Genomic DNA, 21,505 nt, shown 5'->3' with positions numbered 1-21,505 from the left:
ATGAGCTACTATACCAACTACTACAGTGGCCTGGGCTCTGGCTATGGCGGCTTAGGCTGTGGTTATAGCTGTGGTGGCTACGGTGGCTATGGTCGCTATGGTAGCTATGGTGGCTACAGCTGTTTCCATCCCCTGTATTGTAGAAAACATTAGTCCTATGGCTCCTACTGAGGAATTTCCACAGCTTCTTTGCCTATTGATAATTTTAAAAATTGCTTCAAACACCAACTGTCTACTAAATTATCTAAAAGCACCAACCTTACAACATGCCCCTTGATTCATCAGTATCAGTTGGATAATGTGATAATGTAAACAAAAGTTTCTGTATTATCTTTTTAATTCTATGTAAAATATGATCAAATTTGACTTAATTTTATATAAAAAGATACATTATTAAATAAACAATATCCCATCATGTTTTGTTATTATTCTAACATATTATGGGCTTTGCTGATATATGCATATATTTGTATGTTATCAGTCACAGATGTGTGATTTTTTCTTACTAGTGACAAAGACAAAAAAAAAGCAGAAAGAAAGAAGGTGATGAGTTAAGTGTAGAAGTGAGTTAGGGAGCTCTTTTCAGATAGATGTCTAAAATGAATGAGTAAAAAAATCAATTTTTTCTCAGAGATCATACAAATTTGTCTTTTAATCTCACATCCATTTCTGCATGTTAATGCACTTTAATATTTTTTAATAAACAGCTCTTTCTACAATAATATGTGTATTCAGTTAAAATTGTACCTCCATGCTTTGTGTCATTTGCAACATGAATGGTTGGACTTTGTCTACTAGAGCTGCATCCCGAAAATGCTTCTCCTTTTTTTTGTTTTTTTAATTTTCTGACCAGAGACTGACTATAGGCTTTGTTTGGGACATTTCTCCTTGCTGACGCAACTTCCAGGTGAAGAGATCTATTTTGGCTCAAGGTCAGCTGCTTCCAAAGCAGAAACAGCTCGGTGATGAGGCCTGGTTAGAATTTAAACTCTTCATCCACGGCAGCCCAGAAGCAAAGAGACAAGGGTGGAGCCAGCAGAGAGACAAACTGTGCCAGGTCAGACCCCAGGGACCGGCATCGGACCAAGCCCCACCTTCTGACAGCACACATCAAGGCTGAAGCCTTCGTGGGTGAAAATACGGCTGAGTACCACACTGCCATGATCCAGGTATCGTTCAAACATCCTGGCTGAGTCCATGAGTATTCGTGGGGGCATTTTAGACCTAAAGCATCACGGGAGTTATATTGAAAATGTCAGAGTGAAATTCTGGCATGCCAGCATGATACATAATATAGTGTCTCGGCATACGAATTTACTCTACTTAGAAAATAAGATATGTAGTATGCATGCCAAGAATAATTCTCTTCAAAACCATGAGAAATATGCACAGTAACAAACATTAGCTTTTTATTTTTTTAGCCCAGAAGCCTGGTCATTATTAAATGTATGTACTCGTGCATGCTGAGTTTTTCCCACATAAAATTTTCTCCAACCTAAATGAAATTAAGTTTCTTAGGAATCTCCAATGGAGGAGACATCGGATGCAATGAAATGATGATAGAAAATGTAACGATCAAAAAGGTCAATGTGCTGAAGATGGAGAAATTTTGGAAAAGTAGGTTGAAATTCCTGATTCTGAAAGGCAGGCAAGGGGCTGCTAGGAGAAGTAAAATCAGCAGAATTTTCTATGCACACCCAAGGTTACCAAAGTACAGTTGGCTACATAGGGGATCAATAGCTGGAGAAATGAGAGAAGGGGGTAGGACAGGGGACAAAAAAACTTATTAAATTTTATTGTGTACATGGACCAACTCCCCACAGAGAATCTGATCATTCTGGGCTGCAAAGATGTGTAACAATAAATAAAAACTTTAAATCCGAGAAATGATGTAACATCAAGATTCTGGGTTTAACACAAAACAAGTGTTCTCACTGAGATAATTTACAAATTCTTGAATTACAGAGGTCTTTTTCCTAAGAGGAGTCTGGAATATTTTAAAAGATAGAAATTTTGTCCATATCAAGCTGACGAGCAAATAATGAGTTCATTCTTTCTTTGCCTCTTTTTTTCTTGTAGATAAATGTGTTATTCTATGGGCAGTGTCGGAAGCTTCTAAGCATAGGTGTTCTTTCAACTCAACTTCCAGAATAACAGAATTACAAGCACAGGGCGCTACATCCACCCCAGACAATCACACCTGTTCCAAGAGCCTCGGTGAGACTAAAACAAAATTCTATAGTGAAATTCAGTATATTTTGGGTCCCCTATAATATTAGTAAAAACATTGATAGATGAAATTTTGTGGACGTATGAAAACTTGGTAACCTAATAAAATATAACTAAAACTGAATAACATATTGCAGTTAGGAAACCAGAAATATTACAATAGACATAATAAATAAATAAAAATTTAAAATGTTTGCAATACATACAGTAAAACATACATTTAACTTCTGGTTGTCAAAATAGTGAGTAAAATTGTTAATAATTCAATAAACTCAGACAGTCATATTTTCTAAAAACCACACAAGTCTATATAGTGAAATCTAGTACTGTTTAGGATGGTCTACTATTTCAATAAAAATGCTGAGTACATGAAAACCTGTATGAAAATATAGAAGCCACAGTTGATTAAACTAACTAAAACATAAACAACACATTGGAATTTGAAATATTAAAATAGATAGAATTAATAAACATAGGAAAATTAAAGGAAATTCACTACATACATATAAAACTAGAAAAATTCAGCATAGAATCAAATTTAAATTCTAGTTCTTAAAAAGTAATAGAAATTCAATAAACTTAGGTGAATTAAAGACAAACATACAGTAATATGTTAACTGTAGTTAACTGAAGCACAAAAAAAAGTGGACACAATATACTGAATAGTATAAAGGATGTGTAAGATCTCATGAAATGGAAAATCACGTAGATGTTTAGAATTGAGTAGAGGAAAAAAAAAAAGCAGAATCATTGTGGCATAGGAAAATTTGCATGTCTTTTCAAAATTGTTGAAAGACATTCAAAGCCATCCATCGAGACTAGTGATGGATGGAGGGATTTGGGTGGGAGGAGTAAAGGATTAAAAAAGTCACGTTGTCACGTACATGCAAATACCCTCGGAGATAAACATAAACTTATATACTACAAATGTAGATTAAGAAAATAAGATATTAAAAAGGTAATAGAAAGAAGTAAAAAATAAATAAAATCACCTGTAAGCATATACCTCCGTACACAAAAATTAAGTGTAAAAGAGAAATCATAATTTTGATAAAATAAAGGTTATGTAAAAGAGATAGAAAGACTAACATTAAAACTTCTCTATATAAAGAAGAGAGTTGGAAAACAAACTAATAATACCTTGAGGACAATTTATACATAGCCAACAATCTAGGATTACTGTAAAAAATGCTGGTATAACAAAATAAAGTAAAAAACATAAGAAAAATGTCAAGTATGTTCATAACTATAAGGAAAATAATAAGTCACAAGACAAATAGTAGAAAATTTATTCTTTCCACTGTTCAAAATTAGAAATGATTTATTAGGAAGAAGAGAAGTGATTGAGACAAAAAAGTACTTTAAAAAGTAAAGAAATTAAAATAAAAATGAAGTTAATCATGTGTTTATAACAATTATAATTCCTTTTGAGTTTTTCATATGCACAACATGAAACACATGAAAAGCCTAAATAAAAAAATAACATATGCACAAAATACATAGCTCTAGGATACTATAACCTCATTAGGAAAGAAAAAATATATTTCAGCAGACAGTCATAAGTCAATGAATCTATCAAAGTCAGAAAATATAAGAGTTCAGTGAGTAGTAGAACAACTGGAGGTAAAAAGTTAACTTTTGGAAAAGTGATGTCTACATGCAAGTTATCTTGCATAAGCTAAGGGAGGACAGGCACTATTTTCCCAGAATAAAAAGCCAATATTTTGGGATTTGGAGGCTTTATTGTCAGTATCTCAACACTCAGTTCTGCATTTTGTTGTCGAAGTAGCTACAGACGACATGGAAATGGATGAAAGTGAATGTTATCCTATAGAATATTATGCTCCAAAACAAATGATTCATAAGAGTTTGTATAACTTTGAATTAGGCTATTCAACAGCAGGAATTATTCTTTTTTTTCTCACATTTGTTCAGGACTATATGTTCCTACCCCTTTGAGTATGGCTACTGATGTCACTTGTTCTAAGATCAAGGTGGACAGAGTAGATTCCTGTGCCCCTTGTCTATTCAAATGTAAACACTAAAAAAATAAGTAAGTGTTGTAGATTGAACATCCACCTAAACCATGAAGTCTCACAATTTTATGTACAGTGCATTTATGTGGAGTGACAAAGAGAAGTACAAAATTTAGAGAGTTATTATCCATAAAATGTTTGCTTATTTTTCGGAAACTTTGAAATCATTCACTAAAGAAGTAAGTTCAGATTAAACTTTCACTACACACACATTTGATAATATGTAGCCCAAAGTTAGCAACAATAGTCCATAGCTAGCTCATTTGTCATAGGTAAGGCTCAAGAAGTAGCTTGCTAGAGATAAGAATTTCAGAAAGTGCAGGACAGAAAGAAAGAGAATGAAAAGAATGGAAGCGTTGGAGGGAGGAAAGAAAGGAGAAAAAGAGGGATAGAGAGAAAGAGACAAAGAGAGAGACAGGTAAAGAAGGAGGGAGAGAGAGAGAGAGAGAGAGAGAGAGAGAAGAGGAATGGAAATAAAACAAAAATGAAAATATGATATCTATTTTCATGATTAGTACCATAACTTGTAATCATGTCATATGTCCACAATTAACCAAATATAGAATGAACCAGGGCCTTGTAAATAGAACATGATTTTCTTTTTTAAGATACATAATTGGATGGTGGATTCCTGGCAGACATTACTTCAGTCATGAGGGCCTTGTTTTAGTAAAGATCTTTATGACATTCTCTGAAGCTCATTGGTGAAATAATAGGATGCTGCACTTCCTGTGGTTTCCCCACCCACCGCCAAGGGGGTATAAAAGGCCCCTGCAGATGGTGACATCCAGACCAAGATATCTGTTTCCTGACTTTCAACTGGACAGTCCACTCCTGACATCATGCGCTACTACTGCAACTACTATGGTGGCCTGGGCTGTGGCTATGGTGGCCTAGGCTGTGGAGGCTATGGTGGCTATGGTGGCTATGGTTATGGCTGTCGCCACCCCCTGTACTGTAGAAGATACTGGTCCTATGGCTTCTACTGAGGAATTTCCACAGCCTCCTAGCCTATTGGTATAACCTTCTGATTTACTGGAATTGTCTCCAATTTTCTTCATGTGATAAATTTTTAATATCTTCAAAACAGCAACAACATACTGAAATATGTAAAAAGCAAAAAAATTCAACATGTCTTTTTAATTCATCGGTAACTGTGGAATGATGCAATAGGTTATTGAAAAGTTTTAATATTATTTCTATAATACTATGTAAAATGTAATTAGACATTAGTTTTGTATAAACAGATTATTAAATAAACTACATTTCATCATAATTATTGCTCTTGATGTCTACTATATGATGAGTTTCGGTTATATGTTCAGTTGTTTGTGTGTGATTAGACACACGTGTATTTGTTGTGTTTGGGGCAAGAAAGATATTAAGACAGAAAAAGAGAGGAAACTAGTGAAAATTAGGTGTGTAATCAGAATAAGTAAAATTATCAATTATTTCTCATTGATCACACAAATGTGTTTTTATATATCTTTTCTCTCAATTCTGATTTTTTTATGCATTCATCTCCTTTTCTAAAATAACATCAATGTTCACATCAGTTCACTCATACTTTTTGTGTATCTGTGTGCTTTGTGGCATTTACAATACCCGTGGTGGGATTCTATCAGGTGGAGCTCTCTCTCTGAAAAATGTTTCTCATGTAAAATAGGATCCTGCCTAGAGAATGATTACTGGTTATGTGTACACACTTATGTACTAGCTTTGACGAACACTTGATACCCACAACATAGGGGAGGAGAGGTATATGTCCGTATAGAGTTGACTGGTTCCCAGGCTGAAATGGCACAATGGAAAACCTGGGTAGAGTGAACTCTGTCCAGGTCATGCAGCCAAAGCAGAGGGAAAGGAGGAACCAGGAAGGGAGATGGAGCCATCCCAAGCAACGCCACACAATGACCAGCCCTTCGCAGGCCCCAGCTCTTAACACACATAGCTACTGTGACAGGAATGGATAAATACACCGATGAGTCCAGCACATCCATGATATGGTCACATTTCAAAATCCCTGCCTCAGAGAGCTTGATTGCTTTGAGGGACATTTTAAAAATCTAAACCATAACAGATATTATATTTTAAATGTCACCAATGGTACTGACTTTATGGCTTGTATTTGTGGTTCCCAATAGTGGCTCAAAATACACCAATTTATTCTAACTCTTTAGAAAAGAATTACCTATTGTCCATAGCAGGAATATTTTTTTTTCAAAATCAGAAGATGTTTGTTAACAAATTAATGTCACATTTTAATTTTTCCCAGTACCTTGAAATTTATCTAATGTATTTGTTCATGAATACGGATTTTCACAAGATTAAAGTTGCTTCAATCCTCAAAGAGATTTGGTTCCTTTGTGAAACTCAAACTGACACCATCAAATAAAATCAAATGCAGCAAGAAAGTCAGAATTCAAGGTACAGATCTAGTGAACATGGAAAAATTTTTGATAAGTTGATTGAAATTCCAACTTCGTTGTTTCCACAAGCCATGGAAAAGGCTGCCGGCAGAAGTAAAAATCAGCAGAATGTTATATCCCTGCAGCCCCTCAAGCCTAGCAATCCACAGTTGGAGACATAATACCATCCTGTACACTATGTACTATGTAAAATACTGAGCTTAACAGCCAGCAAAATTTCTCACTGAGATACTTTACCCATTTTGAAATGGCAGGGCTCTGTTTCCTAAAAGAAAAAAATGGGATCATTCAAAAAATAGAAATCATATCCATTTCAAGGGGATGAGGAAAAAAAAAACAGTTCAGAATTTGCTAAGAAAATACTTCTTTAATTGAAAAGGGAGCATCTCCTATAGTGTGACCTCAAACAGATAGATAGATGCCTATGAAGGACCTTATGCTACATTAGTCTTCACTTGAGTTACGGCGATCAACTCCCTCCCTCCCTCCCCCTCTTCCTTCCTTCCCCTCCTTTCCCTGCCCTTCCCTTTCCTTTCCTTCTCTTCCTTCCTCTTTCCTGTCCTCCCTCCCTCTCTCTTTCTTTTGTACTCTCATTCTTCCATTATTTCTTATTTTCATTCTTTCTTTTGGATAGATCTTCTCATTCTCTCCAGGATTGCTGAAAACTTCTGATCTCAGGTGATGCTTTGAAATTTAGCCTGCACAGTAACCAAAGGACAAGCAAGGGTCACGGCAACCAGCTCAGAAAAATAGACAGGGACTTGGAGCCCATGAGCAGCCACAGACTCCTCTGTGATGAAACCCAATACTGTTCTAGATCTCCTAAACATTAATGAAAATGTAGAGAGTATGAAGCCCTGTGAAAGTCTGGAAAAGAAGTAGCATAATGAAAGCTAACAAATTAGAACAATATATTGACGCTTGTAATCGAGAAATTTTAGAATCAACATAATTGACAAATAAAGATAATAAAGGAAATTCTCAAAATAAATATTGAAATGGGCAAAATTCACCATAAATGAAATTTAAATTCTAGTTCTTCAAAAAATGAATCATATTATGCAGAGTTCAATCAACATAGTGTATTAATTAATCTAGAACTTACATTGATACTATATACTGACCTAAAAAAAAGAAAAATTGAAAGATAAAATAGGAAAATATAAACACTGGATCAGATTTTATGAAAGGACAAAACATTCACGTAGGTAACAAAAAAAGGCAAATCTAGTTTTGAATAGAAAATTATTTCAAAATTGGTGAAAGAAATCTACCCACAAATTCTAAAAGCACTTCACTGCCAGGAGGCAGAATCCCAATTAAAATTACACGTATATATAACTCAGAACCTGAAAACGAAGTACAAATGGGAAATCTTAATCGTGGTAGATAAAATAAATATGTTACCTACAGAAACAAACAGTAAGACTGGCAGTAAAGCTTCTCTAGAGAAAGAAAGACAACTGGAAGAAATGCAATGATATCTTGAGACGTGACTGCGAATTGCCATCAGTCTAAAATTTCACACAAATGTAATTGCCCACATAATAAAGTAAACACATAAAATGTACCAATAAACTCAATAAAATTTTTTAAAAAAGTGGTACAAAATTCGATAGAAACAGCACTTTAGATTTTTACCTTTTCCTGGCTAAGTGATATATGTGGTGCAATATATTCTTACTTAATGCTGGCTGTGGTCACGAAGCACAGCTCCCAGTCACATGCCAGTGAGGGAGAACAACTAATACTCTACAATAAACTATGTTACTAGTGAAAAAAAAAAAAAGAAAAGAAAAGAAAGGTTCAAAGGCAAATAGCAACAAATTTTTTTTGTGTGGTTATTCACATTAATGACAGCTTTATTTAGAAAGATGGAAAGTAACTGAGACCAAAAAACACAGAGATTCAAAAATACTGAAATTAATTAAAATAAAAATATTAACGATGTACATTTGACAATGATAATCTCCCTTGAGGTTTTAATATGCAGAAAATGAGATACATGACAAGAATATCACAAAATTTTGTGCACAAAAACACATAGCTCTAAAGGGCCTAAGTTTCCTAGGAACATATTTACAATATGTTGAGATGAAATGACAAAGACCAGCATAGAGCAGAGTTTCTGTTCATAAAATAGACTATTATTTCTAGAAAGTTTAAAAACACGCTTAAGGAATAAGTTCATAGTAATTGTCCACTGTGTACACATGATAGTAACTAACCAAGAAGTTAGCAATGATGGTTAACAGTGACTAGGTCGTTCAGCTTGAGGCTCAACAGTCAGGAAATAAACTGCCACTGACATCACATTGGGGAGGAGGGGAGAAAGGCAAGCAAAACTAGTCACTGTGGAGGAATGGAAAACACACTTTGCGCAGTAACATGTACTCATGTCATCTACACACAATTAACTATAGAATTATATTATATGATATATACAATTATAATTAACTATAGAATGAACTGGAGCCATAAAAACAGTAATAATTTAATTTAAAATATTTATAATTATATCATGAATTCCTAACATTGGAGCAAGATTGCCTTGGTTTTCACAATAGGGCTGTTTTTGCAATAAATAAAGATATGGATGACATGTGACAAAATGCGATAGAAAGCACATTAATGTGATAATATGGATGATGGTGCTCTGCCCGTGGTTTCTCCACCCTCAACCAAAGAGGTATAAAAGGTCCTTGGCAGACAGTGACATCCAGACACAAGACACCTACTGCTTGATCCTCAGCACAAGAGTCCACTCCTGACACCATGAGCTACTATGGCAACTACTGTGGTGACCTGGGCTATGGCGGCTATGGCGGCTGTAGAAAATACTGGTCCTATGGCTTCTACGGAGGAATTTCCGCAGCTTTGTAGCTTCCTGTTTTCCTGGAATTATCTCCAATTTTCTTCAAATGATAAATGTTTACAATTTCTTAACTTTACTAAATTATGTAAAAACCCAAAGGGAAGGGTGGAAGGGTAAAGGGCAGACGGGAACAGGGAAAAAAATAAAGAAGATACACTGTGCAAAGGTACAAGATCTCGATGATGAATGTAACTGTACTGTATACCTAAAAAGAACCAATGAACTCAATGAGAAAAAAAGAACTGAATTATATGAAGCAAATTGTTTTTACTGAAACATATATTGATATGATACAGTCAACTGAAGAAAAAAAAAAAGAAAAACTAGAATATAAAGGATGATGGGCCAGGGATTTAGTTCACCTGCGTCACAAGCATAAGGACTCAAGTTCCATCCCCAGTACCAAAAATAAAAATAAAAAATAAAAAAATTACATGAGCAGAATATAAAGGACAAGTTGTATCTCAGATATGGAAAAACATGCATGTAATTTGGTAAAGGAAGAAAAATAAATCATTTTTAGCAGAAAAATATTATATATTTTTATAAAAACTATTGAAAGACCTCTCTTCACAAGTACTAAAAGCTACTCTCTATCAAGAAGTAGAATGCTAATTAAAATTACACATAGGTATATATCAATAACTGAAAATTAAATGTTCTCTCAAAATCTCTTTTAGGCACATAAAGCAAATATGCTACCTAAGAAGAAAAACAATAAGGCTTTCAGTATGATTTCTCTATTAAAAAAAAAAAAGAAGCAAGAAAATGTAAAGCTATGTTAAGGACAGATTAGGAACACACATCAAACTATAAATTCAAACAATCAAAATCATCTATGTAATTAAAATGTTGATAATAAAAATGTTACATTAAAAGTAAAAAAATTATAAGCAAAATAGTTAAAATATATATTTTAATCATTCACAATAAATGATAGTTTTAGGAAGAAGAAAAATTAATCAGACAAAAACATGGGAGTTAAAAAAATCAATGAATGAATTAAAAAAAATGTTTATCATGTACATGAGATAAGGATAATTCCTCTTAAAATTTTTATATGCAGAAAATAAGACACATGATATGTGTATCATAAAAGAGAATGTGCACAAACATAAGCTCTAAGGCATTAAGTTTAATAGAAAAGAAGAAAAATGTATAATGCAAAATACTGTCAGAAGTCAGACTGGAAAAGACAGAAAATATAGGTTTAGTGGGTATTGGAACAATTAGAATTAAAAGCTAAATTTGGCAAAAATCATACATCTTCAGTGACCCAGCATTACTGATTCCTGATTACAATATAAGTGTTCTTACACCTCAGTCATCGGAAGCAAACCCTTTCAACAACAAAGAGTCAATAATATAGATGTGTAATAATAGTCATTATTGTGAATTTTGCAGGTCAGTGTTTCAACATCAATTCTGCAATTATTATGTCAAAGGATTCCCAGGACTTCTGTGAACAAATGTTTGTGAATGTTTCCCTATAAAATATTATTTACCAAAAAACTAATAGAAAGGAATATATGTCACCCTAAGTATGTCACCTGAAGATATTATATAGCATTATATTATAAGGATATTCATTCAACATTAGACATTCCTTACTCGTTGAGTATGGTTACCAATGTCGATACCTTTGGTCCCTCTGTCCACAGAGTATGTTTCAATGCATTCACCCTTAGCCAGATTCAAAAGTAGACCTTGATTTAAGAAAAACAAAAAAAGCAAGGAAGGATTGAGGATGAAGCATCCAATTTAACTACGGCATGCTTCACAATCACATCCACAATGCATTGTGTATGTGACAAGGAGAATCATAAAATATACTGAATTTATGTTCCTAAAATTTCCATTTAATTTATGTGACATTTGAAGTCATTTATCAAGGAAAAATTCAGAATAAATGCCCACTGTGTACACATTTATAGCAATGAGCCTCGGATTTATCAATAATAACTAATAACTAGTTCACTTCTCATGAGCAAGAGTCAATAAATAAAAGGAAGGAAGAAGGGAGGGAGGGAGGAGAAAAAGAGAGAAATCTCTGGAGGAATGGAAACAAAATTTAAAAGTGATTTGCAACTTAACATGCAATCAGTCCCCTCCATTGTACACTATGCACTAAATATAGGAGGAATCAGAGCTTTGTAAATAGAATAAGTGTTTCATTTTACAGGCCCATAATTATATGATGGGTTCCTTACAAAGGAACAAAATTATCTCAACTATGAAAGATGTGTTTTCCCAATAAATAAGTATGTGGATGACGTTGTCTGACCCACATTAGTGAGATAATATGATGTTACAATGCCTGTGGTTTCCCTGCCCATCACCATGGAGGTATAAAAGGCACATGGCAGACAGTGACATCCAGACACAAGACACCTACTTCCTGATCCTTAACAGAACAGTCCACTCCTGACACCATGAGCTACTATGGAAACTATTATGGTGGCCTGGGCTATGGCTATGGTGGCCTAGGCTGTGGCTATGGCTATGGTGGCTATGGTTGCTACGGTGGCTATGGTTATGGCAGCTATCATGGCTATGGCTACGGCCACCCTCTGTGCTATAGAAGATACTGGTCCTCTGGCTTCTACTGAGGAATTTCCCTAGCTTCTTAGCCTATTAGCTATAATCCTGTTTCACTGGAGTTATCCACAATGTTTTCGCTGATAAATTGTCAAACATCTTCAGAAACATCAAACAACTATCTAAAAAGTAAGATTCAGCATGTCATTTTGATTCATCAGCATTGATTAAAATGTTATGTAAGGGCTGGGTATTTAGCTCAGTGGTTCTGGCGCCTGCCTCGCAAGCGCAAGGACCTGAGTTCAATCCCCAGCACCCACCTCAAAAAAATGTTATGTAAAATGTGATGAAATTTGACTTTCAAGTTTTGCATAATATGTATTTAATAAACTATATTTCATTGGAAATTTTTCTTTTTTACTGTTTGACTACATTATGAATTTTGCTTATACGTTTGTGTATTTGTAAGCAATTAGTCACAAGTGTGTGGTGGGGTGTTATGGAAAGAAGGAAAGAAGAAAAGATAGAGGAACTTAGGAGGACATGTGGAGGTGAGAGGAGTCTCATTTGCCACAATTAGGCATCTAAACTGCTGAATGGGTAAGAGTATAAATTCATTCCCAAAGATTACACAAATCTGTTTTTACACAGTGAGTCCACGACTTACAAACATTCAGGTTGCCAGCTTTCACAGATAGGAATGGACCTGACGTTATGAACATTTGTAGATGCACACAAATGGTGGGAGTAGTTCACTTTGCCATAGTTGTGCTGCTGTGTGCTCACTGCACAGTGCTATAGCGCACAGTAGTACAGGGCTCAACCGTAGTCCAGGATGTCCCGAGCAAGAGAAGAAGCAGTGGTGATGGGAAGGGGACTGCCAGAAAGCACAAAGCGATACGCATTGCACAAACCTTCTTGTTAAAGGTGGATAAGACTAACATTTTTGGACCTACAAACACGTCTGACTTATGCACGTTCAACTGCCCATATTATATAACAAATAAATATATTAAATATAAAACTTTATCTTAAAGAAAAGAAAATAAAATTTCTAGACAAATAGTGAAAACATTTATTTTTAAATTACACTCTTACAATATATGTAAGCAAAATAAAAGTAATTGACACAAAAATATGGACATTCAAAAATAATTATTTAAAATAGAAATGAAATTTAATTGTATAATATAAAACTATTTACTTTTGATATTTTAATATACATAAATGAGTTATAAATAAGAACATCATAAAAACCTGAATACAAAAGAATCTAGATTTAAGGCTTTAAACTTATTAGTAAAAAGAAAGAACAGTGTATATTGTAACTGACTATTAAAATAGTGTAAGCATAAAAGGCAGAAAATGTAGAAGTTCAGTGAGTACTGGAACAACTGGAGGTAGAAAGCTGAACATGAAAAAAATCAGTGGACTCTGCTGTAGCATTACTGGCTGTAGAGATGTACCCCAAAAATGCCTGTACTCATAGATCACCAGTCTGGGGCAAGCAACATTCTGCGCAGAGCCGCCTAGTCAATATGTTGGATTTTTCAGTGCAGCCATTGTGGTGTCGAAAACAGCTACAGTCCACATATAAATGAATGAGCCTCAATGTCTTACCATAAAACATTGTTTACCAAAACAAATAGTGGACAATAGTTTGTGTTCTTCTGGGTTTTGGTTATTCAACAGAAATTATGCTTCCCTCGCTCACCACTAGGGCAGGGTTATATTTCCCTTCCCCTGTAAGGATGGTTACCAGCGTCCGTGATTCTTAGCTCCCCGGGGTCAGAGTTGTACATCAGCGCCTCGCGTCTTTGGGGTCAGCCTGGGATTTGAACTGTCGGCTTTCTCGTTGCTGGACGAAATGTACTCAACACACACAACAGAGTAGAGGTTTCAGTTCCCTCGCGGTTCAGAGAATTCTGTCCCTGCTCAGCTGACTATGAGTAAGAAACAGCATGGTGGGGGACGTGGCCGAGGAAAGCAGTAAGCCCAGTGGCAGCCAGGAAACAGTGAGAGGAAGGAGGACCCAGGAAAGCGCACGCACCCTCCCTCCAAAGGCATGCTGTGAGTGACGCGACTCTTCCGGCCAGGTCCTACTGCCTAACAGCGCACTGAGGCACGAATGCGTCAGTGGATTCCTTCACTGCCACATACAGAGCTCTCACGATCCAGTCATCTTCCCAAAGCTCCACCTCTGAATTAGGGAGACTTCTGTGGGACGTTCTACATTCAAACCACAATATTGAGGGCCGGCACACATTCTTGTAAAGGAGATTTTTGCCTGCGTACCTGTGATTTCTCTGCTGTTTTTACAAGTTTCACATAGAGAAGTCGCCTTACTGAACCCCCACTCTATGGACGATATGAGTTCCCTGTAGAAAACTGAGATCCATCTACACGTCAGCAAGACCCAGATAGCATTAACCTAATCCTGGTCAGCCCAAAATCACATGAAAAAAAATTAAAGTTATTTGTCATTGAGATTTGAGGAGTCATTTTATATAATTTTAATTGAAACAGGAACACAAAAATTTTAAATTTTGATGTGGTAAATTGTGATTTTGTTTGTTGGTTGGTTTTGTTTTTTCAATTAATTTTATTGGTACCTTTAAGGTGCACAATGTAGTGACATTCATCATTGGAAATTTGTACCTTTCCATAATCCATCTTGGTTCTTATTTTTTCCCCATTCCCCTGCCCTCCTTTCAACCTCTCCACCCCTCTACCCCTCCTTATCTACAAAGACATCAATTTTTAAATGCAATGTTATTATAGCAATGACTGCCTTAGATACCTACATTTGCATGGCAGGACATAATGTAAAAGATTTTGACCACAGTATTCATGATCATTAAAAGTCAGAAATAAAAATCATCTGCAAGAATAGGTTAAATAAATTCTGTTATGCTTTCTATTGAAGTTGTACACATACAGCAGAAGAGACACAAATAGGAAAATTTATGAATCTTTTAAAAATAGACCAAAAAAGCCTATTTGTTTGGATCTATTTGGGTTAGCTTCAAAAGTTAGCAAAAATAAAATCCACGGCCTTCAAAATCAGAAAAGATGTTATTAAGGGCTACTACAAAATGGAAACAGGAGTAATGGAAAATATATTCATTTTCTGTAATTGGAACAAAATATTGACATGCATAGCTCAAAAGAAAAAGGATTTATTTTGTTTCAGTTTCAGTCCATTGATCTAATTATCTCTAATTAGGGCTCTCCTCAAATATTGCTGCTTTGGAAATCAAATTCTTAATACATAAGAGTTTAGAGGCTCTTTTACGTAAGCTATAAGAGCAAAACTCAGATGAGTGCCATGTGATTTTTGAATCAAATTGTGATTAAGAAGTATTTTATCTCTGAAAATTCACCACGTTCCAGTATTAAGATGTGTACGTACTTTCATGAGGTAGAATATACAAGAATGAAGTTTTTGTAAGGACCATGAAAATAGGGGAAGTTAATCTGACCAACAAGGCATGCTGTCCCCTGAGAACAGCTGAACATGGCAGAATTCTCATAACCATTTGCTCTTGAAAAAAAGTACATACTACTCATTGGTTTCGGATATGCAAGACATGTGATCAGAAAGTAAAGGAAATTCCCATATATTCTCCACCTCCACTTTCCTCTCTTATCAGCATAACTGTGGAACATGTATTACATTACGATCCAATAGTGATGCGTTATGATTAGCTGAATGTTTACATTCCATTCCACATTCTGTGGAACTGAAATTGCATACTACCACATCCACAGAATTACAGTATCATACAGAATATTTTTATTATCCTGAAATTATCCCTTACTTCAGCTATTCACTTTTCCCTGTGGTCTCCAAAACATATGGTTAACCCTTAACCATATGACTGTCTAAATAGTTGCATCTTTTTTCAGATGTCACGTAACTGTCATCATAGGTATGTAGTCTTTTCAGATTGGCTTCCTTAATGTAACAACATGCACTCAGATGTCTTCTGTGTTTCTTCTTACCTTGATAGTTAATTTCTTTTTTTATTAATTTTCTTGTTACATTTTAGGTATATATTATGATCATATTCATTGTTGGGAATTTGTACCTGTGCTTGATATATCTTAGTCTTTGCTTTTAACCATTCCCTTGCCCTGCTTTCAACCGCTCCACTCCTTGCTATTTATAAAAGCTTTGTTTCTAGGGTTTTTTTCTTTTCTCATATTTTCTTTCCCTTCTTCCTCCCCTTTCCCTTCTCCTTACACTTTGGTCCTCATTTCTGAAAGTTTACATTTTCAGAGAGACGATTCAATATCTACACACTTGTGTATTATTATTATTATTATTATTATTATTATTATTATTATTATTATTATTATTATTGTACCTGGGATTGAATTTGGGATCTTGTGCTTACAAGGCAGGCTAAATCCCTGGCCCACATGTGTACTATTAATTTCACTTAAAAGTATAGCCTCGACACACATCCATTTAACTATAAATTTCTCTAGTTTATCATTGTTTATGGCTGAGTAGTACTATATTAAAAAAAACACACACACATCTTCTTTATCCAGTCACCAGTTGACAAGCATTTGGGTTGTTTCCAAAATTTAGCTATTAAATACTCTGCCGCTATAAACATGGGTGTGCATATATTGCTGTGGTGGGATGCTTTTAATTCTTTTGGGAAGATACCTAGCAGGGCAATATCTGGGCCAAATGGGACTTCTACTCCTAGGTTTTTGAGGAGTCTCCACACTGATTTCCACAGTGGTTGCAGCAGTCTGCACTCCCACCAACAATGGAGAAGGGTTCTTTTTTTCCTCACAACCCACCAGCACTTGTTATGGACAGATTTCTTGATAGCAGCCATTCTTTCTGGAATGAGGTAGAATCTCAGCATTGTTTTCATTTGCATCTCTCAAATGGCCATTACATTTTAGTGCTCAAGAATTTTCAATTTTCAAGATAGGCTTACATCTTACCCACTCATGAAATGTAGGGCATTGTTATTGTTTCCAGGTTGAGGGAATTAGGAATAATTTCTGCAATCTCTATGCACAGGGTTTCATATGTACATACATTTTTAATTCCTTTGGGTAAATATTAAGGCATGGATTGCCAGATTGCAAAGAAAAGCATGTTTAGTTTTGTATGAAACTAGCACACTCTCTTCCGAGTAGGAAGATGCACTACCATCAGGGAAAACAAGTATTCCATTGCCCCTCAGCTTTGTCAATAGTTGGTGTTTTTATTTAGTGTCTTACAGTTTGGCATCACTGGAGATGTAGCAGTATCTCGCTGTTGTTATAACTGGTAATTTTTTAATAGATTATAATACTTGGCATCTTTCTGTCTACTTGTTATTTGTAGCTCTCTTTGGTGCCTCTTCAGATTACTGCCATGTTTAATTGAGTTGTTTTTTTATTTATTGAGAAAATGCTTCATCTTAAAGCCAAAATACCTGCCTTCAAGGATCCTGATATTGTTCTGTGGCAAAGTAACCATAGTTATGAAGACTTCATTTCACCTTATGGATGGAGAAATTCTGAAAGATTTCTAAAGAAGAATGATCACGTTTTTCTCACAAGGTATGTCAGCTAGCATATTCAAAATTGAAAATGTTTGTTATCTAAAACAGAAATACGAACAAATATGTGTTAATCAAAATCATGATTAAGTCATGCATCACAGCTACAGCACTGCCTGGAAAGTATTCTCTTCCTCGTTTTCCGCATGATGTTTTTGTTACCTTAATGATCTTGCACAGTTACGATGAGTGTGGAAATTGAAGGTACTAGAAATCAAATAGTAACATAAGATCCAACACTTACCAAATTGTCCAACACACATTCAACACCTTGAAAATATTAAGAAAATTAATAAGATGGGCAAAAATCACATTTTCTTTTTGAGTGATTAACTAGCATGACTGAGACCATCCAAATATTTTTATTTAACCATCTCCATTATCTTAATTTCAGAGTCAAATTGTTTGTGACTAAATGGTGCTCTTTGCTTCTTATGTAAGAATGGCGTTGAAGCATTTCTGATAGGAATCTGAGTCCCTCTGCGGAAGAGGCAGGATGCAGTGACAATCACTGTCACTCGTTTCTGGCATTCTTTGGGCTTGACAGAGCAAATGACCAGAATACGAATGGCCAAAATGAAATGCTCTCTTTTTCAACATATTGAAGATATACTCCTAAGTGAAATAAATAAGTCACACATGTGTAAATACCAAATAGTTTCCCTGGTGTGAATATTCTGCAACAATGCATAAGACTCTAGTAAGATTACTGACATTTAGAAATTTGAAGAAAGGAGCTAAAAGTGTAGGGAAGGTGTGATGCGTAGGGGAAGAACAAAAAGGGAAAAGAAAAAAATGTGAGAGAATGAAAAGATGAAAATAAAGTGTTTGTAGATGGGAAGGGGAGGAGGGGGTGAAGGGAGGGCAGAGGTAAGGGGAAAAAATGAGAATCAAGACTTGCCATGTAAAGGTACATGATCCCAACAATGAATGTAACTGTACTGTATCCCTAAAATGTACCAATAAACTCAATAAAATTTAAAAAAAAAGTATGTATTTATTTATTGGTGTTAGCACTCCAGGCATCCATAACGTGTCACCCCAATCCTTAAATATTAAAGCCAAAAGATTTAGCTTAAGGGATCCTGATATGAATCCTGACAGTCCATTTCCCAACATAAGGAAAAATGTCTGACACATGCAACTTAGAGGAGGACAGGAACATTTTGGCTCAGCGTTTGAGTGGGTCAGTTCATGCATAGTTGACTGGCTATGGTGACATGGTGGAAGGGCATAGAGAAAAGAGAGGCAGAGAGAAGAAGAGGGGAGGGGAGGGGAGGGGAGGGGAGAGGAACCAGATACAGTAATACCCTGAACAAGGTCACGCCCCAGTGACCCAAGACTTTCAACAATTTCACCTCTCAGGAGCACATTAAGCTATGGACTGATCAATGGATTAAGGTGTGTATTGCTGTGTATTGCTATGTATTGCTGTGCTTACCTAATCATAACATTTCTGAATATATGGTGTATGCTTATTTTATTCAATAAAAAAAGGATTTTCCAAAGTATTGCAACTACTATCCCATTTTGCTCTACTATTTATTTTTTATTGCATATCAAAAACACAAATCTATCTTTTTGGAAAGTATGAATTTTTAATACATGTCATAATACATTAAAGAGATGACCAAAAACCTCCTAATTAGCATGTACCTATTTGAAATAAACACACAGATCATATTATACATTTCCTTTGATAAGGCTTTGTTAGAGCATGGCCAGAGGTACGCTGCTGTATTTTAAGAGTACTTGTGAGGAAGAGTGTTTTCTCCAGCAGATGTCAGCCATGCTGGAGGCAGCTGGCTATTTTTTCTCAGTAGTCTAGTAGTATAATATTGCTCAGTAGAATTTTCTGTGACAATGGAAAAACAATTCCATGAGTTTATTGGTACATTTTAGGTATACACTGCAGTTACATTCATCATTGGGATCTTGCGCCTTTGCATGACAATCTTGGTTCTCATTTTGTCCCCATACCCCTGCCCTCCCTTCACCCCCTCCACCCCTCCCTATTCCATTTTTTCATTTTCTCATATTTTTTTCTTTTCCCTTATTTCCTTTCCCCTACTCTTCCCACTTCTCCTATAAGTTTTGTTTCTATTTTTATATATTTTTAAAATTTACCTTCAGAAATAAAACAATATCTGAAATTGATTTTTTCATACAGTGTGGGATACAGGTCACATGTTTTAAAAAAATGCCTTCCAATAACACCTATTAAAGGGTCTCTTTTCCCTCGTGTCTGAAGCATACCTTTTTCTCCTATCTAGTGTCTGCATACTGTTGATATTTCTGGACCCTTCATATTTTTCCATCAGGTACCAATAAAACAGTCTTTACTACTGAAGTATAATGATAAATCACGGCTGCAGATATGTAAGTCTTTTAATTTTACCTTTCCTCAACATTATCTGAATATATCATTGTCTTTGACATTTCAATAAATCATGTAAACCACCTGGTCAATTTTTACCAATATATATTTAAAAAGCTAAAACTCTTTCTAGTGTTATATCAATACTCATACAATTTTATTGAAAGAAAATTTGTTGTATTTCAAGTTTCCTAATAGTTTTCATTTTAAATTAGTCTTTAGTTTTATTAAGTGACTTCTCTATTGAAATAACCACATGAGATTTTTTTCTTTGTCTTGTTTTGAGCAGAGATATTGACTTTGAAAGTGTTTTTGTTTATTTTAAAATAATTTTCAACTCATAGAAAAGTTGCAAAGTATTGCAATATATTATTTTATTTCCAAAAACATTTAAGATTAATTAGTAGATGTGATGTGTCATCATTCCAGAATATCATTTCTTAAATTCTCTGGAGGCCATTTTCCTCCATAATCATGAAACAACCATCAAATCAAGAATGGCATTGTGACAGATTACTACACCTAATCATGTGACCCCATCCGGGTACAGTAAAACATCACAAGATTGAATATTACAGTAAAAAGATTCAACATAGCACTATCTCTCTATCTATATGTAGTGAACTTAGTTACTGCCTCATTAATCTCCTTCAATCTTGTATAGTTCCTTAGTCTGTCTTTGAGTTTCATAACCTTGACATTTTTGAGGATAACAGACTAAGTACTTTGAGAACTGGCCCTCTGTGTTGGCTTTTTAATTCGTGGCTAGATTTAGCTTTTGCATTTCCTGCAGGAATGTGAGAGTAATGATGCTGTGTTCTTCTCATTACCTTTTCTCAGGTAGTGCATAATTGTGATTTATTCCATCACTAAAAATGTTAACCGTAATTGATTATGGTGTTGGCTTCTATTTGTGTCTACTGCAGAGTATATTTCACTGCTTTATGATCAATAAGCATATTCAATGAATTATTTTGAGACTATGTAAATATTCATTTTCCACCAAGTATTTATCCACAAGGTGTGTAGCACCTAGAAAACTTTCATGGATGAACACTTTATTACCATGGTAGTTGTCAAGTGTTGCCTCTTCTGCATGTATTAGTTAGTATTTCACACTTAGCAAAATGCTTTTGCCTTTTATGTTACACTTCTGAGGATATAGCTGTAAATATAAATAGATTTACATTTTATGAAATGGGTTATAATTTAATTGATTGAGATACTATCAGTATTTAATGCTGAAACAAGTCAGATTTGACCAGTGAGAAACATAAAACTAGCTTCTTTGTTCCTCCTTAAGTGTACAATTTTTCTCATTTTTTTGAGAATTTATTTTGACATAAAAGATGGTTTGATATCACCAGTTAGCATTTTTCCTCAACATTAGTATTAATTTTTCCAAAGAGTTTGGTCCCTCTCTTTTTTTTTTTTTTTTTTTTTGT

At 35.0% G+C, this 21,505-nt stretch overlaps 2 protein-coding genes across 2 annotated transcripts; both read left to right on the top strand.

The window, feature by feature from the left end:
• On the top strand, positions 1-5,254 carry LOC109117554 (keratin-associated protein 20-1-like). Its single transcript, XM_033768158.1, has 2 exons — positions 1-73; positions 5,172-5,254. Exons 1-2 carry the CDS (start codon positions 1-3, stop codon positions 5,252-5,254), a joined length of 156 nt encoding a protein of 51 aa, XP_033624049.1.
• Positions 5,255-12,001: 6,747 nt separating this feature from the next.
• On the top strand, positions 12,002-12,178 carry LOC104851433 (keratin-associated protein 20-1-like). Its single transcript, XM_010608600.1, has one exon. It carries the CDS (start codon positions 12,002-12,004, stop codon positions 12,176-12,178), a length of 177 nt encoding a protein of 58 aa, XP_010606902.1.
• The last annotated feature ends 9,327 nt before the right edge of the window (positions 12,179-21,505 follow it).

This window comes from Fukomys damarensis, unplaced genomic scaffold (assembly GCF_012274545.1).
Source record: "Fukomys damarensis isolate Sample0158 unplaced genomic scaffold, DMR_v1.0_HiC HiC_scaffold_24, whole genome shotgun sequence".
Classification (NCBI taxonomy): Eukaryota; Metazoa; Chordata; class Mammalia; order Rodentia; family Bathyergidae; genus Fukomys; species Fukomys damarensis.
The sequence above is the reverse complement of the archived record's forward strand: the minus strand, read 5'-3'. Positions and strand labels throughout refer to the sequence as shown.

Excerpts from the sequence above, each read along its gene's own strand:
- LOC109117554 (XM_033768158.1), top strand. The coding sequence starts at position 1 with ATGAGCTACTATACCAACTACTACAGTGGCCTGGGCTCTGGCTATGGC. Across the intron at positions 74-5,171 it reads AGGCTGTGGTTATAGCTGTG|GCTATGGTGGCTATGGTGGC; the intron begins GTGGCTACGGTG and ends TAGGCTGTGGAG.
- LOC104851433 (XM_010608600.1), top strand. The coding sequence starts at position 12,002 with ATGAGCTACTATGGAAACTATTATGGTGGCCTGGGCTATGGCTATGGT.